Source organism: Perognathus longimembris, chromosome 4, assembly GCF_023159225.1.
Source record: "Perognathus longimembris pacificus isolate PPM17 chromosome 4, ASM2315922v1, whole genome shotgun sequence".
Taxonomy (NCBI): domain Eukaryota; kingdom Metazoa; phylum Chordata; class Mammalia; order Rodentia; family Heteromyidae; genus Perognathus; species Perognathus longimembris.
The window spans coordinates 46248496-46271628 of NC_063164.1; the positions used below are offsets into that span (position 1 = coordinate 46248496).

Here is a 23133-nt window from a genome sequence, read left to right on the forward strand (position 1 = left end):
CTTTTGTTTGGCAGTATTAATAAATAGTGTCTCAAGCCAAACCACTGACTTTCACTGCTTTTTATCTTTTTAAGCTCACCCAAGTGCACCCAAAGAACTGAAATATGGTGACATAACCAAGGATTCTGTCCATTTGACATGGGAACCGCCAGATGATGATGGAGGAAGTCCATTAACTGGATATCTCATTGAAAAGAGAGAACTCAATCGGAAAACATGGACTAAAGTGAGTCATGTGAAGCAATGCATCAACTCCAGAAAAGAGTAGGAGAAAGCTCTGACAGCTAGAAGGTCAAGCAAATGTACATGGGCTAAAATCATTTGCAAAAGGAGCCATTCTAAATGACAAACTAAGCCATTCTAAAGAATCAGAATTATCAGTGGTGGTCATTTTCTTTCTCCACTCTGCTAGATTACCTTAGTTGGCATCATCTGCCATTCATATATTTATACACATATATATGCACATGCATATATATGAATAAGTATGCATGTGTGCATGTACATGTATGAATACACAAATGTGCATATAAAAGTATACATGTGCATACACATTTTTGACAGTTCTAGGAATACAACCCAGTCTCACACATTGGGCAAGAACTATGCCACTGAACCGTACCCCAGTCTACTAGTTATTATTCTCTATCCTTGTTTAAAATCAAATTTCTATAACTAAGCTGATAAAAAGAGCCAGCTCTTTATTTACAATCTTTTACAGTATATATGGACTACAAAACAGATTCTCATTTTATTGAGGGTCAAATAGTATTATATATCCTACTTTGTAGTTTTTCTGTGATACAAAATTAATAAGAGAATGGTCCTTAGCATTCACTGTTCTGAGCAAGCCAGGCATGGCAGAGCACTCCAGTAACCCTAGCATTTGAGAGGCAGAAAGACCATACATTCAAGCCACACTGGGCCACATAGCAATAATATGTCTCAAAAAATGCAACGGTGAAAGTTTGTTTATATCCCTACTCATGGTTAGAAATAAAATAAATCTTTTTACTTATCAAAAGTCCCTAGAAAATAACTCATCAACTTACACTTCTTTATCCTAGGTAATGGATCTTGTAACTGATCTAGAATTCACAGTTCCTGATCTTGTTCAAGGAAAAGAATACTTATTCAAAGTCTGTGCTCGTAATAAGTGTGGCCCTGGTGAACCTGCATATACAGATGAACCTGTAAATATGTCAGCTCCTGCAAGTAAGTACAAGTTTGATGGTGTCTTACATACTCTCATGGTATTCATTATTTGCTTTTGATTAGAAAGTTGGAGTTCAGGCTGTAGGGAAAGGCAGAAGATGGCAATATGAGAGATGGCCTAAAAACTAACTTTCTCTTTAAAACATTATAGCGGTACCTGACCCCCCTGAGAATGTTAAATGGAGAGATCGGACAGCCAAGAGCATCTTCCTCACATGGGATCCACCTAAAAATGATGGTGGCTCACGCATCAAAGGATATATAGTTGAAAAATGCCCACGTGGTTCTGATAAATGGGTCGCCTGTGGAGAACCGGTTGCAGATACAAAGTAGGTTTTTAAAATGAGCACGCCTTCAAAGGGGTGACATGGGCCAAGATTCATTGTACTCATATACTGCTTTGTTGAATTGCAACTCCTTTAACTACTTAAAGATAAAAATAAAATTTAAATACATAAACAAAGAATGTTTTAACTAACAAGCCCATGAGGAATGTTTATTCTTACATACCTGTGCTCCATATTTGCATTAGTTATATATAAATATCTAACAGTTAATAATAATATTTGAAGCAGGCCATGTTTAATTTGAAAGCTAGTATCAGTCAAGTGCCACAGATCTTGTAAATATTATGTATGACAACTAGATAGTAAAACATGATATCCTTGTAACAGTATAAATGTTTTCATTTCTCACAGAATGGAAGTGACAGGTCTTGAGGAAGGCAAGTGGTATGCCTACCGGGTGAAAGCCTTGAACAGGCAAGGTGCTAGCAAGCCCAGCAAACCCACAGAAGAAATCCAGGCTGTGGACACACAGGGTATTTGTTTTCTTACTTTAATCTTACCCATCAGGCCTAATTAAAGTTTATTTCTGCTTGAACTTGCTAACCACATAAATAACTTTCTCCAATTCAGAGGCCCCAGAAATTTTCCTCGATGTGAAGTTGCTTGCTGGCCTCACTGTAAAAGCTGGAACCAAGATTGAACTTCCTGCCACTGTAACTGGAAAACCTGAACCAAAAATAACTTGGACAAAGGCTGATACACTTCTTAAGCCAGACACAAGAATCACCATTGAAAATATTCCTAAAAAGTCCACAGTGACTATCACTGATAGTAAGAGGAGTGACACTGGCACCTACATCATAGAGGCTGTGAATGTCTGTGGCAGGGCCACAGCAGTGGTGGAAGTGAATGTCCTAGGTAAGGAAAGCTCCCATTTCAAAAGGAACCAAGAATTCATTGTAGCTACTTGCTTGAATAAAACATGCCTAATTTTCACCCTGTATAATGCCATTCATAGATAAACCTGGACCACCAGCTGCTTTTGACATCACAGATGTAACCAACGAGTCATGTCTTCTTACATGGAACCCACCACGAGACGATGGTGGCTCTAAGATTACAAACTATGTTGTGGAAAGAAGAGCAACTGATAGTGAAGTGTGGCATAAGCTCTCATCAACTGTCAAGGACACAAATTTCAAGGCAACAAAATTAACACCCAATAAAGAGTATATCTTTAGAGTTGCTGCAGAAAATATGTATGGTGTTGGTGAGCCAGTTCAAGCCTCTCCAATCACAGCCAAATATCAATTTGGTAAGTTTCTCAAGCAGCATACATGTACACATGCATGCACATACACACACACACAGTAGCTTATGTTAAACTTGCATTTGGATGTCATATTTATTTATAGGACATACAACTTTTATATTATAATTGTGCCTTTAGATCCACCTGGACCTCCAACTCGCCTAGAACCCTCAGATATCACTAAAGATGCAGTGACTCTTACATGGTGTGAACCAGATGATGATGGTGGCAGCCCTATCACTGGATACTGGGTTGAAAGATTAGATCCTGATACTGATAAGTGGGTTCGATGCAATAAGATGCCAGTAAAGGATACAACATACAGGTATGCCCAGAACCTTCATCAAGTGTGAAAATGGCAGAATATTCAAATTTCACTCTGTTCTGTATTCTTTTTTGATAAAATTTGTGCTTATTCATGCTATTAAAATCTAACGAGTTTTAGTTCTCTTTTAGCACATCATTTTTGAATTACATAAAACCCACTCAAGGAGATATTTCTTAATTAACTATACAATACTAACTTTCTGGAAGTCTCAGTTTGGTCCTCTACTATAATTAATCATTACTGTAGATATTTAAATTAGCTTAATATGCTTGATCAAATCTAAAATATGTGAATTAACAATTTAAGTATCTTGAGGGTATGAATGGGAGGGGAGGAAAGTGAGGGAGAACACTGGGAGGGATGGCATTGAACAAAATGGATTGTACTAATATCCTGACACAAGGATTGCAACCTCTGTATACAACCACTTAATAATAAAATAATAAATAGTGTATAGGCTACTGCTTCTTACCAAGATGTTATACATTCTGTTTGTTTCTAACTCAGAGTGAAAGGTCTCACCAATAAGAAAAAGTACAGATTCCGTGTGTTGGCTGAAAATCTGGCTGGACCTGGAAAACCAAGCAGATCAACTGAACCAATCTTAATAAAAGATCCCATAGGTATTAATTGACATGATGTTCTGTGGTTATTTTGAGGCTTATATTAACTTCTTTTGGACAAAGCAAATGCTTATTTCATTATGTTGCAGATCCTCCATGGCCTCCTGGAAAACCAACTGTTAAAGACATAGGCAAAACATCATTAGTTTTGAATTGGACAAAGCCAGAACATGATGGAGGGGCAAAGATTGAGTCATACATCATTGAAATGCTAAAGACTGGAACAGATGACTGGGTCCGAGTAGCTGAAGGGGTTCCGACCACTGAGCATTTACTCACAGGGCTCATGGAAGGGCAGGAATACTCATTCCGAGTTAAAGCTGTGAACAAGGCTGGAGAAAGTGAACCCAGCGAACCCAGCGACCCTGTGCTTTGCAGGGAGAAACTTTGTAAGTCACTCGGGATGGGGTACATAATTATCCTAAAGTCTATCTGCAAGGTACAATATGAAAAAGAAGAACCATAGAATCTCCCTACTTTTTCTCCCTAGCCTTATTATTTACTAGGACTACCAGAGCATTCAGTGGGAACCGCACATTGGACAATAAAAAGAATTTGTTTTTCTTTTCTTATTCAGATCCTCCATCACCACCTCGTTGGCTTGAAGTTATTAATATCACAAAAAATACAGCAGACCTAAAATGGACAGTCCCTGAGAAAGATGGAGGGTCCCCCATCACCAACTACATCGTGGAAAAGAGAGATGTGAGAAGGAAAGGCTGGCAGACAGTGGATACCACTGTCAAGGACACCAAGTGCACAGTGACCCCACTGACTGAGGGCTCTTTATATGTATTCAGAGTTGCTGCCGAAAATGCTGTAGGACAAAGCGACTACACTGAAATTGGGGATTCAGTGTTGGCCAAAGACACCTTTAGTATGCTTTCCAATTTAATCTTCATGGCAAACATTTTAGTAGATGATAACTTTTCCTGCTGGTTTTTTCCTAATCATTGATGCTTTTTCTTTTAGCTACACCTGGACCACCTTATGCCCTGACAGTGGTTGATGTGACAAAACGGCATGTTGACCTAAAATGGGAGCCACCGAAAAATGATGGTGGAAGACCAATACAGAGGTAGAACTTGAATTCTTCACACAAACTAATGTTGTGTAATGACTACAACTTAAAAACCTTCATTTTTTAAATTAATTTTAATGAAATGGCTGTGTTATTTCAATAGATACATCATTGAGAAGAAAGAAAAGTTAGGCACCCGTTGGGTGAAAGCTGGAAAAACCTCAGGACCTGACTGTAACTTCAGAGTGACAGATGTCATTGAAGGAACAGAGGTCCAGTTCCAGGTTCGGGCAGAAAATGAAGCTGGAGTTGGTCACCCAAGTGAACCTACAGAAATCCTGTCAATTGAAGATCCAACAAGTAAGTAATGCTCATCATCCAAAGTGCATTGGCTAGAACTTGATGATTAGACTGTGATTACAAACGTGTCTTTTTTTCTCAGGTCCTCCCTCTCCTCCCCTCGACCTACATGTGACTGATGCTGGGAGAAAGCACATTGCCATTGCTTGGAAGCCTCCAGAGAAAAACGGTGGAAGTCCTATTATAGGATACCATGTTGAAATGTGTCCAGTAGGCACAGAAAAATGGATGCGAGTTAATTCTCGCCCAATAAAAGACTTGAAATTCAAGGTTGAAGAGGGCGTTGTTCCTGACAAAGAATATGTGTTACGAGTGAGAGCAGTTAATGCTGTTGGTGTCAGTGAGCCATCTGAAATCTCTGAAAATGTGGTTGCCAAAGATCCAGATTGTAAGAACACAGTGTCTTTTACAGTTAACAATATAAGCTTTTATTCATGCATTGCATTTTGACCTACTTACCTTTCTTTTCTTTGGGATTGTATTTATAGGCAAGCCAACAATTGACCTGGAGACTCATGATATTGTTGTTATTGAAGGTGAAAAGTTAAGCATTCCTGTTCCCTTCAGAGCTGTCCCAGTTCCAACTGTTAGCTGGCACAAAGATGGCAAAGAAGTTAAAGCAAGTGACAGATTAACAATGAAAAATGACCACTTCTCAGCACATCTTGAAGTTCCCAAGAGTGTCCATGCAGATGCTGGAGTTTACACCATTAACCTGGAGAATAAGCTTGGCTCAGCAACTGCCTCAATTAATGTCAAAGTCATAGGTAATCACTCTTTAGCGAAACACCAGTCACTCTTAACATGTTGAGCTAATTTTGGGGTATTAGTGTAAATGGCTTAATGGGTTGACAAGACCCAAAAAAAAGTGAAATTGCTAGATAAACTCTGGTCAGACTATTTTTTCCTGTCTTATTTGCATACAACATCCAATGTAAGTAGAAGACAGAGCATACTCAAAGAATGATTAAATGATTAAGGTTTATTTCTGAGTTGTATAAATTCACATTCAGGGGTAGTATCATTTTCTAACCTCCACAGTCACCTTGATAGTATTTCAAAATTTGTGGGGCCGTTTTTGCTTAGCATAAAGACTCTGAGGTTGATGCTGTGCTTAGTAGTTAATGGCCTCGGATGCTAAATGAAGTATGAGGGATATTGTAGCACTCGACTTTCCCTCCCAAATGTCAACTAGGCTAACATAGAGATGGTATACTATTAAAATGCTAATATTTCAGGATTGCAATAATAATTGTCAATTTTATTTATAATAGGTCTACCTGGTCCATGCAAAGATATTAAAGCAAGTGACATAACCAAGAGTTCTTGTAAGTTAACCTGGGAGCCTCCAGAATTTGATGGTGGGAGCCCAATTCTTCATTATGTTCTGGAACGCAGAGAAGCAGGGAGAAGGACATACATACCAGTCATGTCTGGAGAGAACAAACTGTCTTGGACAGTAAAGGATCTCATACCAAATGGTGAATACTTCTTCCGTGTTAAAGCAGTCAACAAGATTGGTGGAGGCGAATATATTGAACTGAAAAACCCTGTCATTGCTCAAGATCCAAAGCGTAAGTTTAATTATAAATGTATAAATAGCTAGGAATTAATATTCAGGAATCTTGTTCAAAGAAAGTGGTTTACCTATATTAACTGGCTGAGTTTTATTTTTCTTGTCCTCCAGAACCCCCTGATCCACCTGTAGATGTTGAGGTTCATAATCCTACAGCAAAGGCAATGACTATTACCTGGAAGCCACCTTTGTATGATGGAGGCAGCAAGATAATGGGGTATATCATAGAAAAAATTGCCAAAGGTGAAGAGAGATGGAAGAGATGCAATGAACACCTAGTACCAGTTCTGACCTACACAGCAAAAGGACTCGAGGAAGGAAAGGAATACCAATTCCGTGTACGCGCAGAGAATGCTGCTGGTATAGGTGAACCTTCTCGTGCCACTCCTCCAACCAAAGCTGTAGATCCAATTGGTATGTTTTTACTTAATGGAGTGGCTGCTCTGCCAGTGTAATATAAATGAGACTCATTTTTGTCAAATATTTTCATTATCATTATAAAAAAAATTCTTGTCTTTAATCGTTCCAGATGCCCCCAAAGTCATTCTGAGAACAAGCCTAGAAGTGAAACGAGGGGATGAAATCGCACTTGATGCAACCATTTCTGGATCACCTTACCCAACTATTATATGGTTAAAAGATGAAAACACTATTGTACCAGAGGAAATTAAGAAGAGACCAGCACCCCCAGTTAGGAGGAAGAAGGATGAAGTTCAAGAAGAAGAGCCATTTGTCCTGCCCCTGACAGAGCGTTTGAGCATCAACAACAGTAAACAAGGAGAATCTCAGCTGCGTGTTCGAGATTCTCTGAGACCAGACCATGGCCTCTACATGATCAAAGTTGAAAATGACCATGGTGTTGCTAAAGCTCCTTGCACTGTCAGTGTGTTAGGTAAATAGCTAAAACTACATGCAGTGGGAAAAACAAGTCAAAATAAGAGTTTTAGTAAAGCATATAAACAAGAAGGGATACTTAAAAGAAGGGAGAACTAGCTTCACTAATTCCCAGTCATATTTATCTCATGAGTATATTTAATAAACAAGTGATCTATGACTAATTAGATTATTTGATACAAAAATAGATGTGTGAAATCCAGAAGTGATGTCAAGGGAACATAATAGCATTTATATTTTCTTTGGCAAATTTACATTTTGTATACATGTTTTTAATCTCTGTCTTCCTCTGAAACATTAGATACCCCAGGACCACCAATCAACTTTGTATTTGAAGATATTAGGAAGAACTCAGTTCTCTGTAAGTGGGAACCACCCCTTGATGATGGTGGCAGTGAAATCATAAACTACACTTTGGAAAAGAAAGATAAAACCAAACCTGACTCAGAATGGATTGTGATCACGTCAACACTTAGACATTGCAAATACTCAGTAACAAAACTGATTGAAGGAAAAGAGTACCTCTTCCGTGTCAGAGCTGAAAATAGGTTTGGACCTGGACCACCATGTGTTTCAAAGCCACTTGTTGCAAAAGACCCATTTGGTAAGGTTTCCTTAGCATTAAGTTTGACTTTTTTGCTGTGTAAGTTGTTATATACATTATTACAATTTGTAAAATTAAGTTCTTATATTAGGAAATTCAAATATATTATTACTGTCTTAATCAGAACCACCCGATGCACCTGATAAACCCAATGTGGAAGATGTAACCAGCAACAGTATGCTGGTGAAATGGAATGAACCCAATGATAATGGAAGCCCTATCTTGGGTTACTGGCTTGAAAAACGGGAGGTTAATAGTACACACTGGTCTCGTGTCAACAAAAGCCTGCTAAGTTCTTTGAAAACCAAAGTAGATGGCTTATTAGAAGGACTCACCTATGTCTTCAGAGTATGTGCTGAAAACGCAGCTGGACCTGGCAAGTTCAGTCCACCTTCAGATCCCAAAACAGCACGTGATCCAATCTGTAAGCAATTCCTTAAAAAAAGTGTGAGAAAGTAAGCCTCTGTACATTCAACAACCATCAGTGCATTTGACTGCTGTGTTTTCATTCATTCTAGCTCCACCTGGGCCACCAATTCCAAGAGTTGCTGACACAAGCTCTACAACTATTGAACTAGAATGGGAGCCCCCAGCTTTCAATGGCGGAGGGGAAATTATTGGCTACTTTGTTGATAAGCAATTGGTTGGCACAAACGAGTGGTCACGCTGTACAGAGAAGATGATCAAGGTCCGTCAGTATACTGTCAAAGAAATCCGAGAAGGTGCTGATTATAAACTCCGAGTGAGTGCCGTCAATGCAGCTGGCGAAGGGCCCCCTGGAGAAACAGGGCCCGTGACAGTGGCTGAACCACAAGGTACTTAAGAGTTATTTGAGAATATTTTCCCAAACACAGAACTCTATTTTCTTATTTCTTCAGCTAACATATGACTATTCATTCAATAGAGCCTCCAACTGTGGAACTAGATGTTTCTGTCAAGAGTGGAATACAAATAATGGCTGGGAAGACTCTTAGGATTCCAGCTGTGGTGACTGGCCGGCCTGTGCCTACCAGAGTATGGACCATAGAAGAAGGGGAGCTGGATAAAGAGCGTATTGTAATAGAAGATGTTGGAACCAAATCTGAATTAGTTATCAAGAATGCATTGAGAAAAGATCATGGTAGATATGTAATAACAGCTACAAATAGCTGTGGTTCTAAATTTGCAGCAGCCCGGGTAGAAGTTTTCGGTAAGGAACAGTGTTGTTTTTTTAATTCCATGAATTTTTTAAAGTTTTAATTTCATAGAATTTTCCCCATATGATACTATCTTATTACACTGATGTTTTTATTGTCATTTTATGTTTTTCTAGATGTCCCTGGTCCAGTTCTTGACTTAAAACCTGTTGTAACAAACAGAAAGATGTGTCTGCTTAACTGGTCTGATCCAGCAGATGACGGAGGAAGTGAAATCACAGGCTTCATTGTTGAAAGAAAAGATGCCAAGATGCACACTTGGAGACAAGTAATAGATACTGAGAGATCTAAATGTGACATAACAGGTCTAATTGAGGGACAAGAATATAAATTCCGTGTTACTGCCAAGAACAAGTTTGGCTGTGGCCCTCCAGTTGAAATAGGACCGATTCTTGCAGTTGATCCACTAGGTAAAGGAGGTTTGCACTATGTTTACAAAATAAATATTGGTTTGTTACTAGTTATATTATGTGTTTACTGAGCTTTATAACTTTCAACTTCCAACAATCTAAAAATCTGGAGGCTAGAGAGTAATAAGAATAGTAATTCAAATAACAGCTAGCAACTTTAAATATACCATATTTGCTAAAAAAAAAATTCTGGTGTAATTTTCATTCTGAATATATTAATCATGCATATTTTTGTATACTGAAAAATCTTGATCTACGGGGGGTTGGTAATAACTTAGAAATCATTTGAAGTATTAGATCTTCCTGATATAATACTTAAAAAGTTTACTGCATTTGTTAATACTCTATTGAGTTCCTTGAAAGATTAGAGGACAAATAACCACTCATCTTAGGTTTAATATCTTCACTTATTGCCTAGAATCTCCACAATGGAAGTATAGGAAGGCTCTCAAATAAGAAATAACCTCAAAAGAATCGGGGGGAGGAGGAAGAAATCAAACTCACAGAGACAAACATGAAATTTTAAAAATACAGTACATACTTGCTGATACACACTCACATCCCATTTAAGAAAGTTAAACCTTTAAGGAAGATTCATTCCTCAAGACAGAAAAATTAGTTATTCACTACTACTACAACCTGAAAATAAAATTCCATCCTACATCTGAGTTACAGGTCATTGGTTCCTCAGGTTGCATCAGAGGTATCAAAAGCTGATACCTCAGAAGCTGGAATTCCACTACTTCTAGTTGTACCAATAGTTCGCTTGCAGAATTTGAGTGGTCTTGCCATTCAGATCTTACTCTCACCTCATCATTTTCTTTTTCCTATGGTTAAAGGTCCTCCAACATCTCCTGAAAGGCTCACATATACGGAAAGGACAAAGTCCACCATCACTCTTGACTGGAAAGAACCCCGTAGTGATGGTGGCAGTCCCGTCCAAGGCTACATCATTGAAAAACGTCGCCATGACAAACCTGACTTTGAAAGAGTTAACAAGAGACTCTGCCCAACCACATCTTTTCTGGTGGAAAATCTTGATGAACACCAAATGTATGAGTTCCGCGTCAAAGCTGTCAATGACATTGGTGAAAGTGAACCATCCCTACCTCTTAATGTAGTCATACAAGATGATGAAGGTGTGGATTCTGAATATAATCATTTTAATGTACTTTACAGAGTTGCACCTAACCCACAAGTTGAGAAAACAACCTTATGACTTTTTTTTTTCTCTGTTCCTTCTCTTTGCAGTGCCTCCAACTATTAAGTTGCGTCTGACTGTTCGAGGAGACACTATCAAAGTGAAGGCAGGAGAGCCTGTTAACATCCCTGCAGATGTGACAGGCCTTCCAATGCCTAAGATTGAGTGGTCTAAGAATGAAACTGTGATTGACAAACCTACAGATGCACTTAAAATAACCAAGGAAGAAGTATCCCGAAGTGAGGCAAAGACTGAGGTTAGCATTCCCAAAGCAGTCCGGGAAGACAAAGGCACTTATACAATCACTGCTTCCAATCGGCTTGGCTCAGTATTCCGAAATGTTCATGTTGAAGTCTATGGTAAGTGGCTTGCTTTCTTCTATAAAGAGGAAATCCATTTTCTGACCAAGAGCTGTCTTCTCAGTCTTCTCTGTTGGTTCATGTCCAGACCGTCCATCTCCACCAAGAAATCTTGCTGTTACTGACATTAAAGCTGAATCTTGCTACTTGACCTGGGATGCACCTCTAGACAATGGTGGCAGTGAAATCACTCATTATGTCATTGACAAACGTGACGCAAGTCGGAAAAAAACCGAATGGGAAGAAGTCACTAACACTGCTGTAGAGAGAAGATTTGGGGTAAGTGTTGTAAATATCTTCTTAAACATATTGCAAGGACATAACCCTGATTTATTTTAGCATAACCTTGGAAGTTAGTAAGCAAACTCAGAATCACATTAATGAAGCTGTCATTACTATGTTGAAAATGAACTATACAACTGTGGTTGAGGATGGGAGGGAAAAACTGGGAAAGAACAAAAGGAGTAACATTGTCCAAAAAGAAATATACTCATTACATAACTTATGAGATAGTAACCCCTATGTACATACATCACCTTTATCACAACAACAAAAAAGAAGCTGTCATTTATTATAAAGCACTTACACTATAAACTTAAGGTAGGTCACTGAGTAAATATTATTTAGTACACAGACCACTCTTTTGCTTGAGAGATTCACTATGAGGATGAGGTATTTACATAGTTTGATTTTAAAGATGTTTCTCCTGTTTTCTGTATTTTCCAAGTTTATGTATACATGTGGGGGGGGTGTCTGTGTGTCTGTATGTCTGTGTCTTATGGTGATTCCTCCCCAAATAAGTTGAGGTTTACAATGAATAAAAATCAACCTGAGATGCTGAGCACTGATGGCTCACATCTGCAATCCTAGCCACTCAGGAGGCTGTTCAAAGCCAACCTGGGCAAGAAAGTCCAGGAGATTCTTATCTCCAATTAACTACCAAAAGGCTGGAAATGGCACTGTGACTCAATATGGTAGAGCACTAGCCTTGAGCAAAAAAGCTAGGGACAATGTGCTCTGATACTGTTAGACCTAGCGTGTGCACACACACACACACACACACACACACACACACAGCCAACCTAAGTATATTTATTATTTTATTATTTTAAATAGTTCTGCAAAGTTTTAATTTAACAAAGCAGTTTATGAATACAATGCATCTTGATCAATGTCACCCCTTTCAATATTTTCATCCACCTCTCCGGCTCCACCCCTTACCTTGCTTTTCTTAATGTTATAGATTATACATTGAATGTCTTGACTGCATCCCCCCTTCTATTTATTCTTTTGTAAGAAATTTCTATTTATTTAATTTCTAGATCTGGAAACTTATCCCCAATGGTCAATATGAGTTCCGAGTTAGAGCAGTAAATAAGTATGGAACCAGTGATGAGTGCAAATCAGATAAAGTTGTTATTCAAGATCCTTATCGCCTTCCTGGACCTCCTGGAAAACCGAAAGTTTTGGAGCGCACCAAGGGATCCATGTTAGTGAGCTGGACTCCACCTTCAGACAATGGCGGCTCCCCAATTACTGGCTACTGGCTGGAGAAGAGAGAAGAGGGAGGTGCCTACTGGTCACGTGTTAGCAGAGCACCAATAACTAAAGTGGGACTGAAGGGTGTGGAATTTAATGTTCCTCGTTTGATTGAAGGAGTTAAATACCAGTTTAGAGCCATGGCAATCAATGCTGCAGGAATTGGCCCTCCCAGTGAACCATCAGATCCAGCTGTTGCAGGAGACCCGATATGTAAGTAGTCTACATTTCTGAGATTCATTTCTGAAGGGAGAAATGGCTAAATAACTCCGTTCCCCAGTTTTTCATATTTTCCATAGTTAGGCTGTACCACAGGAATTAAGCCAAAAGTAAAATGTTAATATTTTAGAAATATTTATTGAACAAAGACAAAGTTATCAGACAGAGTCTGCAATGTTACAAAAGGATTATTCCAAAAGATCTATGAACAGGTTAGTTCAAAAAAATTAAAATGCCATGACCTTAATTGTTAATTCCATTTGCTATATCATATTTTATTAGATTCTTTATAGAAAAATGTTATTATTTATCTTAAAAGATTTAAAATATTCTCAAATGCCATTTTGAGCATATAGATAACAAAGTGCTCATGAATACATCTTGTATTAAATATGGGCTATGTTCAAGAGGAAGAGTTACAATTAAAAAACAAAATAGGGGCTGGGAATATGGCCTTGTGGTAAAGTGCTCACCCCATATACATGCAGCCCTGGGTTGGATTCCTCAGCACCACATATATAGAAAACGGCCAGAAGTGGCGCTGTGGCTCAAGTGGCAGAGTGCTAGCCTTGAGCAAAAAGAAGCCAGGGACAGTGCTCAGGCCGAGTTCAAGCCCCAGGACTGGCAAAAATAAATAAGTAAAATAAAAAAACAAAATAAAAATTATGATTTAAAAGCATAGAAAAGAGCTACAGTTAAAAAGCAAAGAGCTTGTCACTTTTCATGTCTGTAATTGTGGCTTCTCAAGAGGCTGAAAGCTGAGGATCGGAGATGCTTACTTTCAAATACCCATGAAAAATGCCAAAAGTAGAACTGTGGCTCAAGTGGTAGAAAACTAGTCTTGATCACAAAAGCTCAAAGATAGTACACAGGCTGTGAGGTTAAGCCCCAGGTCCAGAACACACACACACACACACACACACACACACACACACACGCACACATACACGCACACACGCACACACACATACACACACAAAAGAATTTCTGTAATTATAAAGCACTCCCAGAAATGTACAAAACCATTATATGATTATTGTAAATACTGATCCTGATCCTCTCCTTAAGAGCATTAAGATTAGTTTATGTTAAAGGCTTCCCAACTTGTAATGAGGGTATCTTTTTTAAAGTTTCATATTATAATAAATGAAGTTTTCAGTAAAAATGTACTGTAGATTCAATGAAAGAAATTCAAAGTAAAATAGCTTCTTACTGACCTTGTAGATCTAGGGATATTGAGTAGTCTTCCTTTTCCCAGTTAATTGCTTGTTTTCTGTGCACCAAAATATTCTTAGAATACATAAAATATCATTACATTGCCTTCAACGTTGGATTTTCCCACTTATTAGATCCACCTGGACCACCTTCTTGTCCAGAGGTTAAAGATAGAACAAAGTCAAGTATCTCATTAGGATGGAAACCTCCAGCTAAAGATGGCGGTAGCCCAATCAAAGGATACATTGTAGAAATGCAAGAAGAAGGTACTACTGACTGGAAACCAGTCAATGAACCAGACAAACTTCTAACTACCTGTGAATGTGTGGTGCCTAATTTGAAAGAACTCAGAAAGTACAGGTTCCGAGTCAAAGCTGTTAATGAAGCTGGTGAATCCGAACCAAGTGAGGCCACTGGCGAGATCCCTGCCACTGATATCCAAGGTTAGACTCCTTATTCACTTTACATATTCCCCTTTTATCTTATTGTGAAATGGATTAAACTATTGACTATGTCAATTGCTTTTTCTTTTTTGAGAAATGGCAACTTAATCCTGTTATATTATTCATGGTATTACAGAGGCACCAGAGGTTTTCATTGACATTGGAGCACAAGACTGTCTGGTTTGTAAAGCTGGCACACAGATTAGGATCCCTGCAGTCATCAAGGGACGCCCAACTCCAAAATCATCTTGGGAATTTGATGGAAAGGCAAAGAAGGCAATGAAGGTAAGAAAATAACATTTGTCTTCTATTTCTCAGTGAAGTCATTCATTAGGAAAATTTGTGCTACAACTATCTTCTTTTCAAATAGGATGGAGTTCATGACATACCTGAAGATGCACAGGTAAGAACAAATAATGGAAACAACTCAGAATATGGTTGGTTTCATTACTGTAGTTATTCCACTCAATATCTGACTATTATTTTCTTTGCGTAGTTGGAGACTGCTGAAAACACATCAGTAATCGTTATTGCAGAGTGTAAACGAGCTCATTCAGGCAAATACAGCATCACAGCCAAGAATAAGGCAGGACAGAAGACTGCAAACTGCAGAGTTAAAGTGATGGGTAAGTTATGCTTTAAAAGTTACTTCAGAATCAGAACATTTTTAAACATCCAAGAAACACTTTACATTGTGATTTGCATGTAACAGATGTACCAGGCCCACCCAAAGATTTGAAAGTCAGTGATATCACAAGAGGTAGTTGCAGACTTTCATGGAAGATGCCAGATGATGATGGGGGAGACAGGATCAAAGGCTATGTTATTGAGAAGAAGACTATTGATGGAAAAGCTTGGACTAAAGTCAATCCCAACTGTGGAAGCACATCATTTGTGGTGCCTGATCTCATCTCTGAACAGCAATATTTCTTCCGCGTGCGAGCAGAAAATCATTTTGGTATTGGCCCCCCTGTAGAAACTATTCAAAGGACCACTGCCAGAGATCCAATATGTAAGCTTTTACATCTAAGTTTAAAATGCCTTTTCATGTATAACTATATTTTAAAGACAATACTTAATGAATCTTATAACTACTTTTACAGATCCACCAGATCCTCCTATTAAACTCAAGATTGGCCTTATAACAAAGAACACAGTACACCTTTCATGGAAACCTCCAAAGAATGATGGTGGGTCCCCTGTCACCCACTACCTTGTTGAGTGCCTTGAGTGGGACTCGACTGGGAAAAAGAAAGAAGCATGGAGACAGTGCAATAAGCGTGATGTGGAAGAACTGGAATTCACTGTTGAAGACCTCAAAGAGGGTGGGGAATATGAATTTAGAGTCAAAGCTGTCAATGCTGCAGGAGTCAGCAAGCCTTCAGCCACGGTTGGCCCTGTGATTGTCAAAGACCAAACATGTAAGTACCAATATATTGACAAAGGATTGCCTCTTGACTTCCTTGATATTTACTAGTAATCCAAATTTTTAAAAAATGAAGCTCATATAGGCTTAGTGTAAACATGAGCACTTTACTGAATTGCTCATTCCCTCAATTGGCACAGGACTATCAAGTTTCCTTAAATGTCACCTTTTCTCTATTTAAAGGAAATAATATTTGCAATTTCCTCAGTATAATTTTCTTCATGGCAAGTTGTCTTTATTTACCAGAAGTAATGAAAATGGTTCCACATGCCCCTCAAAATGAGCAAAAAGTAGCCAGTCATTTGCTTAGCAAATGAACTTTACAGTATAGTTTCCTAGTCTCTATTTGAGAAAAGGCTGTATCCATTTTAATAGACAAGATATATGTAATGATACTTCCTGTCATTACTGATACTGTCATTGTTACTATATATTTGTTCAGTCTCTTTTCTAAGTGTAAGAGGACTGGAGTCAGTTACCACTCTTTTTCTATGCTATTATATGAATTTGTGGAAAAAAGGAAAATTGCTTTGCTTCTTCTACCACTTACATTCTTCAAGAGGAATTTATTCCAGAGTGGGCACCCTGACTCCCTTCATAACTTGGCAAAATATTGAAGAAAATATCATGACTGAATTCCCAAACCTAAGCCATTATGATTTTCACTCCTTTCCACCCTTTGCTCAGAATATGCACATGCATAATGATGCCAGATGAGAGGTCATAGCTGATGTGTAGCTACATGTGTGTACCGTCAAGGATAATAACTATATGTACCTGTTTTCTAAAGCTAGTGTAACAGTGTTAAAGATGGACTTGATTTTTATATTAGACTGGAGAACAAAGTATGCCTATAGTAGATTCTTCTTTCTATCCTGTGGTGCTTTTTGCTCTTAATGATAACTTATTTTGATCCTTCTGTTACTAATCTAGGCCCGCCATCAATTGAGCTAAAAGAATTCATGGAGGTTGAAGAAGGAACTGATGTTAGCATTGTGGCCAAAATTAAAGGAGTGCCATTCCCAACACTTACCTGGTTTAAAGCTCCTCCAAAGAAACCTGATAACAAAGAACCCATTGTCTATGACACCCATGTCAACAAACTGGTGGTGGATGACACTTGCACTTTAGTCATTCCCCAATCTCGCAGGAGTGACACTGCCTTATATACCATCACTGCTGTAAATAACCTTGGAACAGCATCAAAGGAGATGAGACTGAATGTCCTTGGTAAATACTGCACATTTTGGCTAAAACAACATGTTTTTGGGATAATGTTTAGCCTTAGGCTTTTTCAACTGATAAAATTTCCCTTCTTTAAATCATTTAGGTCGGCCTGGCCCTCCAGTGGGACCTATAAAGTTTGAATCTATTTCAGCAGAACAGATGACAATATCTTGGCTTCCACCTTTAGATGATGGTGGGTCTAAAATTACAAATTATGTCATTGAGAAAAGAGAAGCTAACAGGAAGACATGGGTACGTGTCTCCAGTGAACCTAAAGAATGCATGTACACAATTCCCAAATTGCTAGAAGGCCATGAGTATGTATTCCGAATCATGGCCCAGAATAAATATGGCATTGGGGAACCACTTGACAGTGAACCTGAAACAGCGCGGAACCTCTTCTGTGAGTAGTGTAATATTTTTGCATACAAAGCCTTCCTAATCTATGTTTTGTAGTAATTTCTTATAAATAATGTATTCATGTCATTTTTCCCAGCTGTCCCTGGAGCACCAGATAAACCAACAGTTAGCAGTGTGACTCGTAATTCCATGACTGTCAACTGGGAAGAGCCAGAATATGATGGCGGCTCTCCTGTGACGGGTTACTGGCTAGAAATGAAAGACACCACTTCAAAGAGGTGGAAGAGGGTTAACCGGGACCCTATCAAAGCTATGACTTTGGGTGTTTCTTATAAAGTGACTGGCCTTATTGAAGGTTCTGATTATCAGTTCCGGGTGTATGCAATCAATGCTGCTGGCGTGGGCCCAGCAAGTCTTCCATCAGATCCAGTGACTGCTAGAGATCCAGTCGGTAAGCCTTGAAAACATTCCATATCTTTTTCTAATTTCCAAAAGCGTAATGGAAAACCGAAGAATACTAACGTACACTGGTTCTTTCTAGCTCCCCCTGGTCCTCCATTCCCTAAAGTGACAGACTGGACAAAATCATCTGCTGACTTAGAATGGTCTCCCCCATTAAAAGATGGAGGATCCAAAATAACTGGATATATTGTTGAATACAAAGAAGAAGGAAAAGAAGACTGGGAAAAGGTAGTTAAAACTACACTGTAACAATATGTATTAGAAATGAACCTAAAATGTAGTAGTATACATCATCCCACTATATTCAATCTATATTATTGAATTAATAAATAAATAATCATTTGATAATTCAAATATCTGCTAAAGTCAAAATTTTATTTAATTAGGCAGGAAGAATAGGTTCTAGTGGTCTAGAACATACTATATAGAACATGACTATATTTTATAATAATTTGTGACATAGTTTGTAATAAACTAAAAGAGAAGAATTTGAAAGTGCCTAACACAAAGGAATGGAAATACTTATTACTCTAATTTGATCATTACACATTGTATACATATAGTGAGTTATCACATTCTATTCTATAAAACAATTGTAATGTGTCAATTAAATAAAAGATCAAAAGTTAAGTCATGTTATTAAGTTATATTTTGGTAGTAAACCCTAAAATTGTGGAATAGACAATACAGTTTTTTTTCAATCCTTTTCCAGTAATTTGAAAACATAATTCCTAGCAAGTTATTCTATTTAGTGGTGCCTATGATAGCTGATCTCTAATGAAAACTGCTGGCTGTATTTTAGAAAATTTGCCAGTATAGTTATTAAAGTAATAAGCTATCAAGAACTATTCTAATTATAAAACATTTGTGATTCTTCCCTCAGGGTAAAGATAAAGAAGTGAGAGGAACAAAACTTGTTGTAACAGGATTAAAAGAAGGGGCATTCTACAAATTCAGAGTAAGAGCTGTCAACATTGCTGGCATTGGGGAACCTGGAGAAGTCACAGATATCATCGAAATGAAGGACAGAATTGGTAGGTTATTCAAACTTCTATTATATCCTCATTGTGTATGTTTCAAAGTAGAAAACAGAAATCACATCTGAAATTTTCTATTGCTTCCCAGTTTTGCCTGATCTTCAGCTTGATGCTAGCGTCAGAGACAGAATAGTGGTCCATGCTGGTGGGGTGATCCGAATCATTGCCTATGTATCTGGGAAGCCTCCTCCAACGGTCACCTGGAGCATGAATGAAAGAGCCTTACCTCAAGAAGCCACCATTGAGACCACAGCCATTAGCTCATCTATGGTTATCAAGAATTGCCAGAGAAGCCACCAAGGCGTCTATTCTCTTCTTGCCAAAAATGAAGGAGGAGAAAGAAAGAAGACAATTATTGTTGATGTCTTAGGTACACACTTTGGGCAGCTTTTTAAGTTGGCATTTTAATTATATCTACAACAAATCCATTTTGTAAGAAAACTATGTCACAAAACTCCTGAAAAAGAAAGGGAAAAATCATCCACAATCCATTTCACAAATTTTAAAACTTTCTGCTTTTTTAATCCTACACACATCCTACATGGCTATATGCATTCCCACTATACATGAAGATTTATTTGCATGCCATTTTTATATTACATGACACCATAAACATCTACTATGGTACTCTATAGTTTTCATAAGAGCAACACTCTTATACAAGACCATGAAGGTTTAACAATGTACCAGTGGTGACCTTTCATGACCTAAAACCCTATCCTTGTTTTCTAATTATCAAATAATGCAAAAACCTCCTTGAGGGTTTCAGTATTCTTGTTGAAGAGAAACATCATGTTTGGTTATCAATACTGCATTTCTACTCACTAAACATGAAGTTAAACTCCACAGGAAATTTTGGGTTTTTTTGGCTGTTTTAGTTCAGTGATGTGCTCAGAAAGTAAATTCTAATGCACAGCCATTCTCCAGACAACCATAGTGTCAGTGTATCAACAGTCAGTCCTCCATTAACATAAGTAATATAATAATGACATAAGGGAAAATATTTCATTCAGCATTAGTTACAACTTCCTAAACACTTTTACTCATAAACAAATATTACTTTAATTGGATAACTGGTGCATTTCCACATTAAGATTGTAACCTTACAGTGTTCTCATAAGAACTGTGATTATGATCTCTTGTACTACTCATTGAGTCAGTAGTACACACACACACACACACACACACACACACACACACACAAAATTCCTCCCCCCTTCCTTCTTAGAACAAGAAAGTACTTGTGCCTGTAGCATTTCAGCCTCCCATCAAACCCGTGAGTTTTAGTTTTTGTAAGCATTTTATTTTCCCTTCAGCTTCTAATGAAACCATGACAACCAATAATTGTCTAACTTACTACTTCATTTAAAAATATGGTTGTGCCAGGTGTGGTAGTGTGTATCTCTAATTTTAGCTATATTGGAGGTTGATGCAAGAAGATTCTGAGTTTGAGACCAGTTTGGGCAATACAGACTTCAACTCAAAAAAAAAGACAAACAGATACAAAGACAGCTGAACATAGATAACAAGGGGAGAAAACCAATGTAATAAGCACAAAACCTTATTTTCTACACAAGCACATTTGGGTATTCATTTTTAAAACAAAGTAGCATAGACAAACAGGTTTAATTCTTTTCTTCTTGTCTCCAGATGTGCCAGGTCCTGTTGGAATACCATTCCTATCTGACAACCTAACCAATGACTCCTGCAAATTGACATGGTTTTCTCCAGAAGATGATGGAGGCTCTCCAATCACCAACTATGTCATTGAGAAGCGAGAAGCTGACCGCAGAGCATGGACCCCAGTGACATACACAGTTACCCGTCAGAATGCCACTGTCCAGGGTCTTATTCAAGGAAAATCTTACTTTTTCCGAATAGCAGCTGAAAATAGTATTGGCATGGGCCCATTTGTTGAGACACCAAATGCACTTGTCATCAGAGATCCAATAAGTAAGCACAATTCAAACCAAGTTTATGTATAATCAGTCCTATCTTTACTTATTGACAAGTGAATAGAAGAAGCAGAGAAAAGAATGCAGTCATTAAATTCAATGTGTATCCTATGAAACAGGGAAAATTGAAGGAATGAATGGAGTTGGGAGGGATGGAGGAGAACAATGAAAGGGGGGACATATATAAAGATGAATTGTACTCAGACTAACAGTTTGAATTGTAACCCTTTAGAAACTACTTAAAATAATTTTAAATATTAAATGACCACAAAAAAGACTATAGTTACAAAATATGAATGTAGGCCATACATTGTGCTAACAGGCCAAGCACTTACTAGGCTACTACTGCTCAGTGTCTGGTTTCATAGTCTTTGTAAAATAGATTATAAAACTATATAGGCATCATAAAATTCCTTACATGTATACTACACTGACTTTATTTAACTTCCCATCCTGGGACATAAGCAGAAATCTAATTACTCTTCCAATTCTGAAACTGCCAACTTTGAAGCCCTTCCTTAAACTATCCTCAATAAACTTCTATTTCTTCATCTAGCATTCAAAGAAGTTAGATTTATTTGGTACCTTTAAGCCTTGATTTATTGAAACCAATAGTTAGAAGTTTAAATATGATAGACTAAAGAAATATTTGCTACATTCTTAATATGACACCTTTTTATTCACTTTAATTATTCCTACAGCTGTCCCAGAGCGTCCTGAAGACCTAGAAGTGAAAGAAGTTACTAAAAACACCGTAAGTTTAACATGGAATCCTCCAAAATATGATGGCGGATCAGAAATTATTAACTATGTCCTAGAAAGTCGGCTCATTGGAACAGAGAAATTCCACAAGGTTACAAATGACAACTTGCTTAGCAGAAAATATACTGTTAAAGGCTTAAAAGAAGGAGACACTTATGAATATCGTGTCAGTGCTGTCAATATTGTTGGACAAGGGAAACCATCATTTTGTACCAAGCCCATCACTTGCAAGGATGAGCTAGGTATGTACTAACTACAGTTTATACCTTGAAGACTTATACATACATTTGTAGCTTCCACAAGACACTAGTAATGACTCATTTTCATAATTATATATTTTAGCTCCCCCAACACTTGACCTCGACTTCAGAGATAAGCTCACAGTTCGAGTTGGTGAAGCTTTTGCCCTCACTGGCCGTTACTCAGGCAAGCCAAAGCCTAAAGTTAGCTGGTTCAAAGATGAGGCTGATGTGCTCGAAGATGATCGCACTCACATAAAGACCACTCCGACAACACTTTCTCTAGAAAAGACCAAGTCCAAACGTTCTGATTCTGGCAAATACTGTGTCGTTGTGGAGAACAGTACAGGTTCCAGGAAAGGTTTCTGTCAAGTTAATGTTGTTGGTAAGTATTACTGAGCAAGAATAATAATCTTCTGCTCTTTCAAAGTCCAAAATTGGAGTAATGGTTTGTGCTCTGATATTTTTTCTTTCTTGCAGATCGTCCTGGACCACCAGTAGGACCTGTCGTTTTTGATGAAGTAACCAAAGAGTACATGGTTATCTCATGGAAGCCACCTTTAGATGATGGAGGAAGTGAAATCACCAATTATATTATTGAGAAGAAGGAGTTGGGTAAAGATGTCTGGATGCCCGTGACTTCTGCCAGTGCTAAAACAACATGCAAAGTTCCCAAACTGCTTGAAGGAAAAGATTACATTTTCCGGATCAATGCTGAAAACCTGTATGGAGTAAGTGACCCTCTGGTGTCAGACTCGATGAAAGCCAAAGACCGTTTCAGTATGTATTACATTCTTTCTTGGTAATTCAATGTTTGATATAATTTAAAAGGAAGAATTAAACTTCTAACACATTTTACTAAC

At 38.0% G+C, this 23133-nt stretch overlaps 1 protein-coding gene across 1 annotated transcript in view; it reads left to right on the forward strand.

Annotated features, from left to right (window-relative positions):
• Positions 1 to 23133, forward strand: part of Ttn (titin) — a 285277-nt gene that overhangs the window by 193769 nt on the left and 68375 nt on the right. The window contains 42 exon segments of the mRNA XM_048345167.1: positions 75 to 226; positions 1068 to 1215; positions 1367 to 1544; positions 1914 to 2035; positions 2133 to 2420; positions 2521 to 2817; positions 2953 to 3139; positions 3650 to 3765; positions 3855 to 4154; positions 4343 to 4642; positions 4738 to 4843; positions 4950 to 5146; positions 5229 to 5534; positions 5635 to 5913; positions 6421 to 6720; positions 6834 to 7136; positions 7252 to 7614; positions 7918 to 8220; positions 8345 to 8644; positions 8739 to 9035; positions 9125 to 9409; positions 9533 to 9826; positions 10666 to 10965; positions 11078 to 11386; positions 11475 to 11665; positions 12709 to 13138; positions 14494 to 14802; positions 14939 to 15087; positions 15173 to 15205; positions 15299 to 15428; positions 15515 to 15814; positions 15906 to 16223; positions 17162 to 17458; positions 17559 to 17858; positions 17952 to 18266; positions 18357 to 18505; positions 19161 to 19311; positions 19403 to 19684; positions 20965 to 21267; positions 21971 to 22273; positions 22374 to 22655; positions 22751 to 23050. Of these exon segments, the coding sequence (XP_048201124.1) occupies positions 75 to 226; positions 1068 to 1215; positions 1367 to 1544; positions 1914 to 2035; positions 2133 to 2420; positions 2521 to 2817; positions 2953 to 3139; positions 3650 to 3765; positions 3855 to 4154; positions 4343 to 4642; positions 4738 to 4843; positions 4950 to 5146; positions 5229 to 5534; positions 5635 to 5913; positions 6421 to 6720; positions 6834 to 7136; positions 7252 to 7614; positions 7918 to 8220; positions 8345 to 8644; positions 8739 to 9035; positions 9125 to 9409; positions 9533 to 9826; positions 10666 to 10965; positions 11078 to 11386; positions 11475 to 11665; positions 12709 to 13138; positions 14494 to 14802; positions 14939 to 15087; positions 15173 to 15205; positions 15299 to 15428; positions 15515 to 15814; positions 15906 to 16223; positions 17162 to 17458; positions 17559 to 17858; positions 17952 to 18266; positions 18357 to 18505; positions 19161 to 19311; positions 19403 to 19684; positions 20965 to 21267; positions 21971 to 22273; positions 22374 to 22655; positions 22751 to 23050 (10572 nt within the window).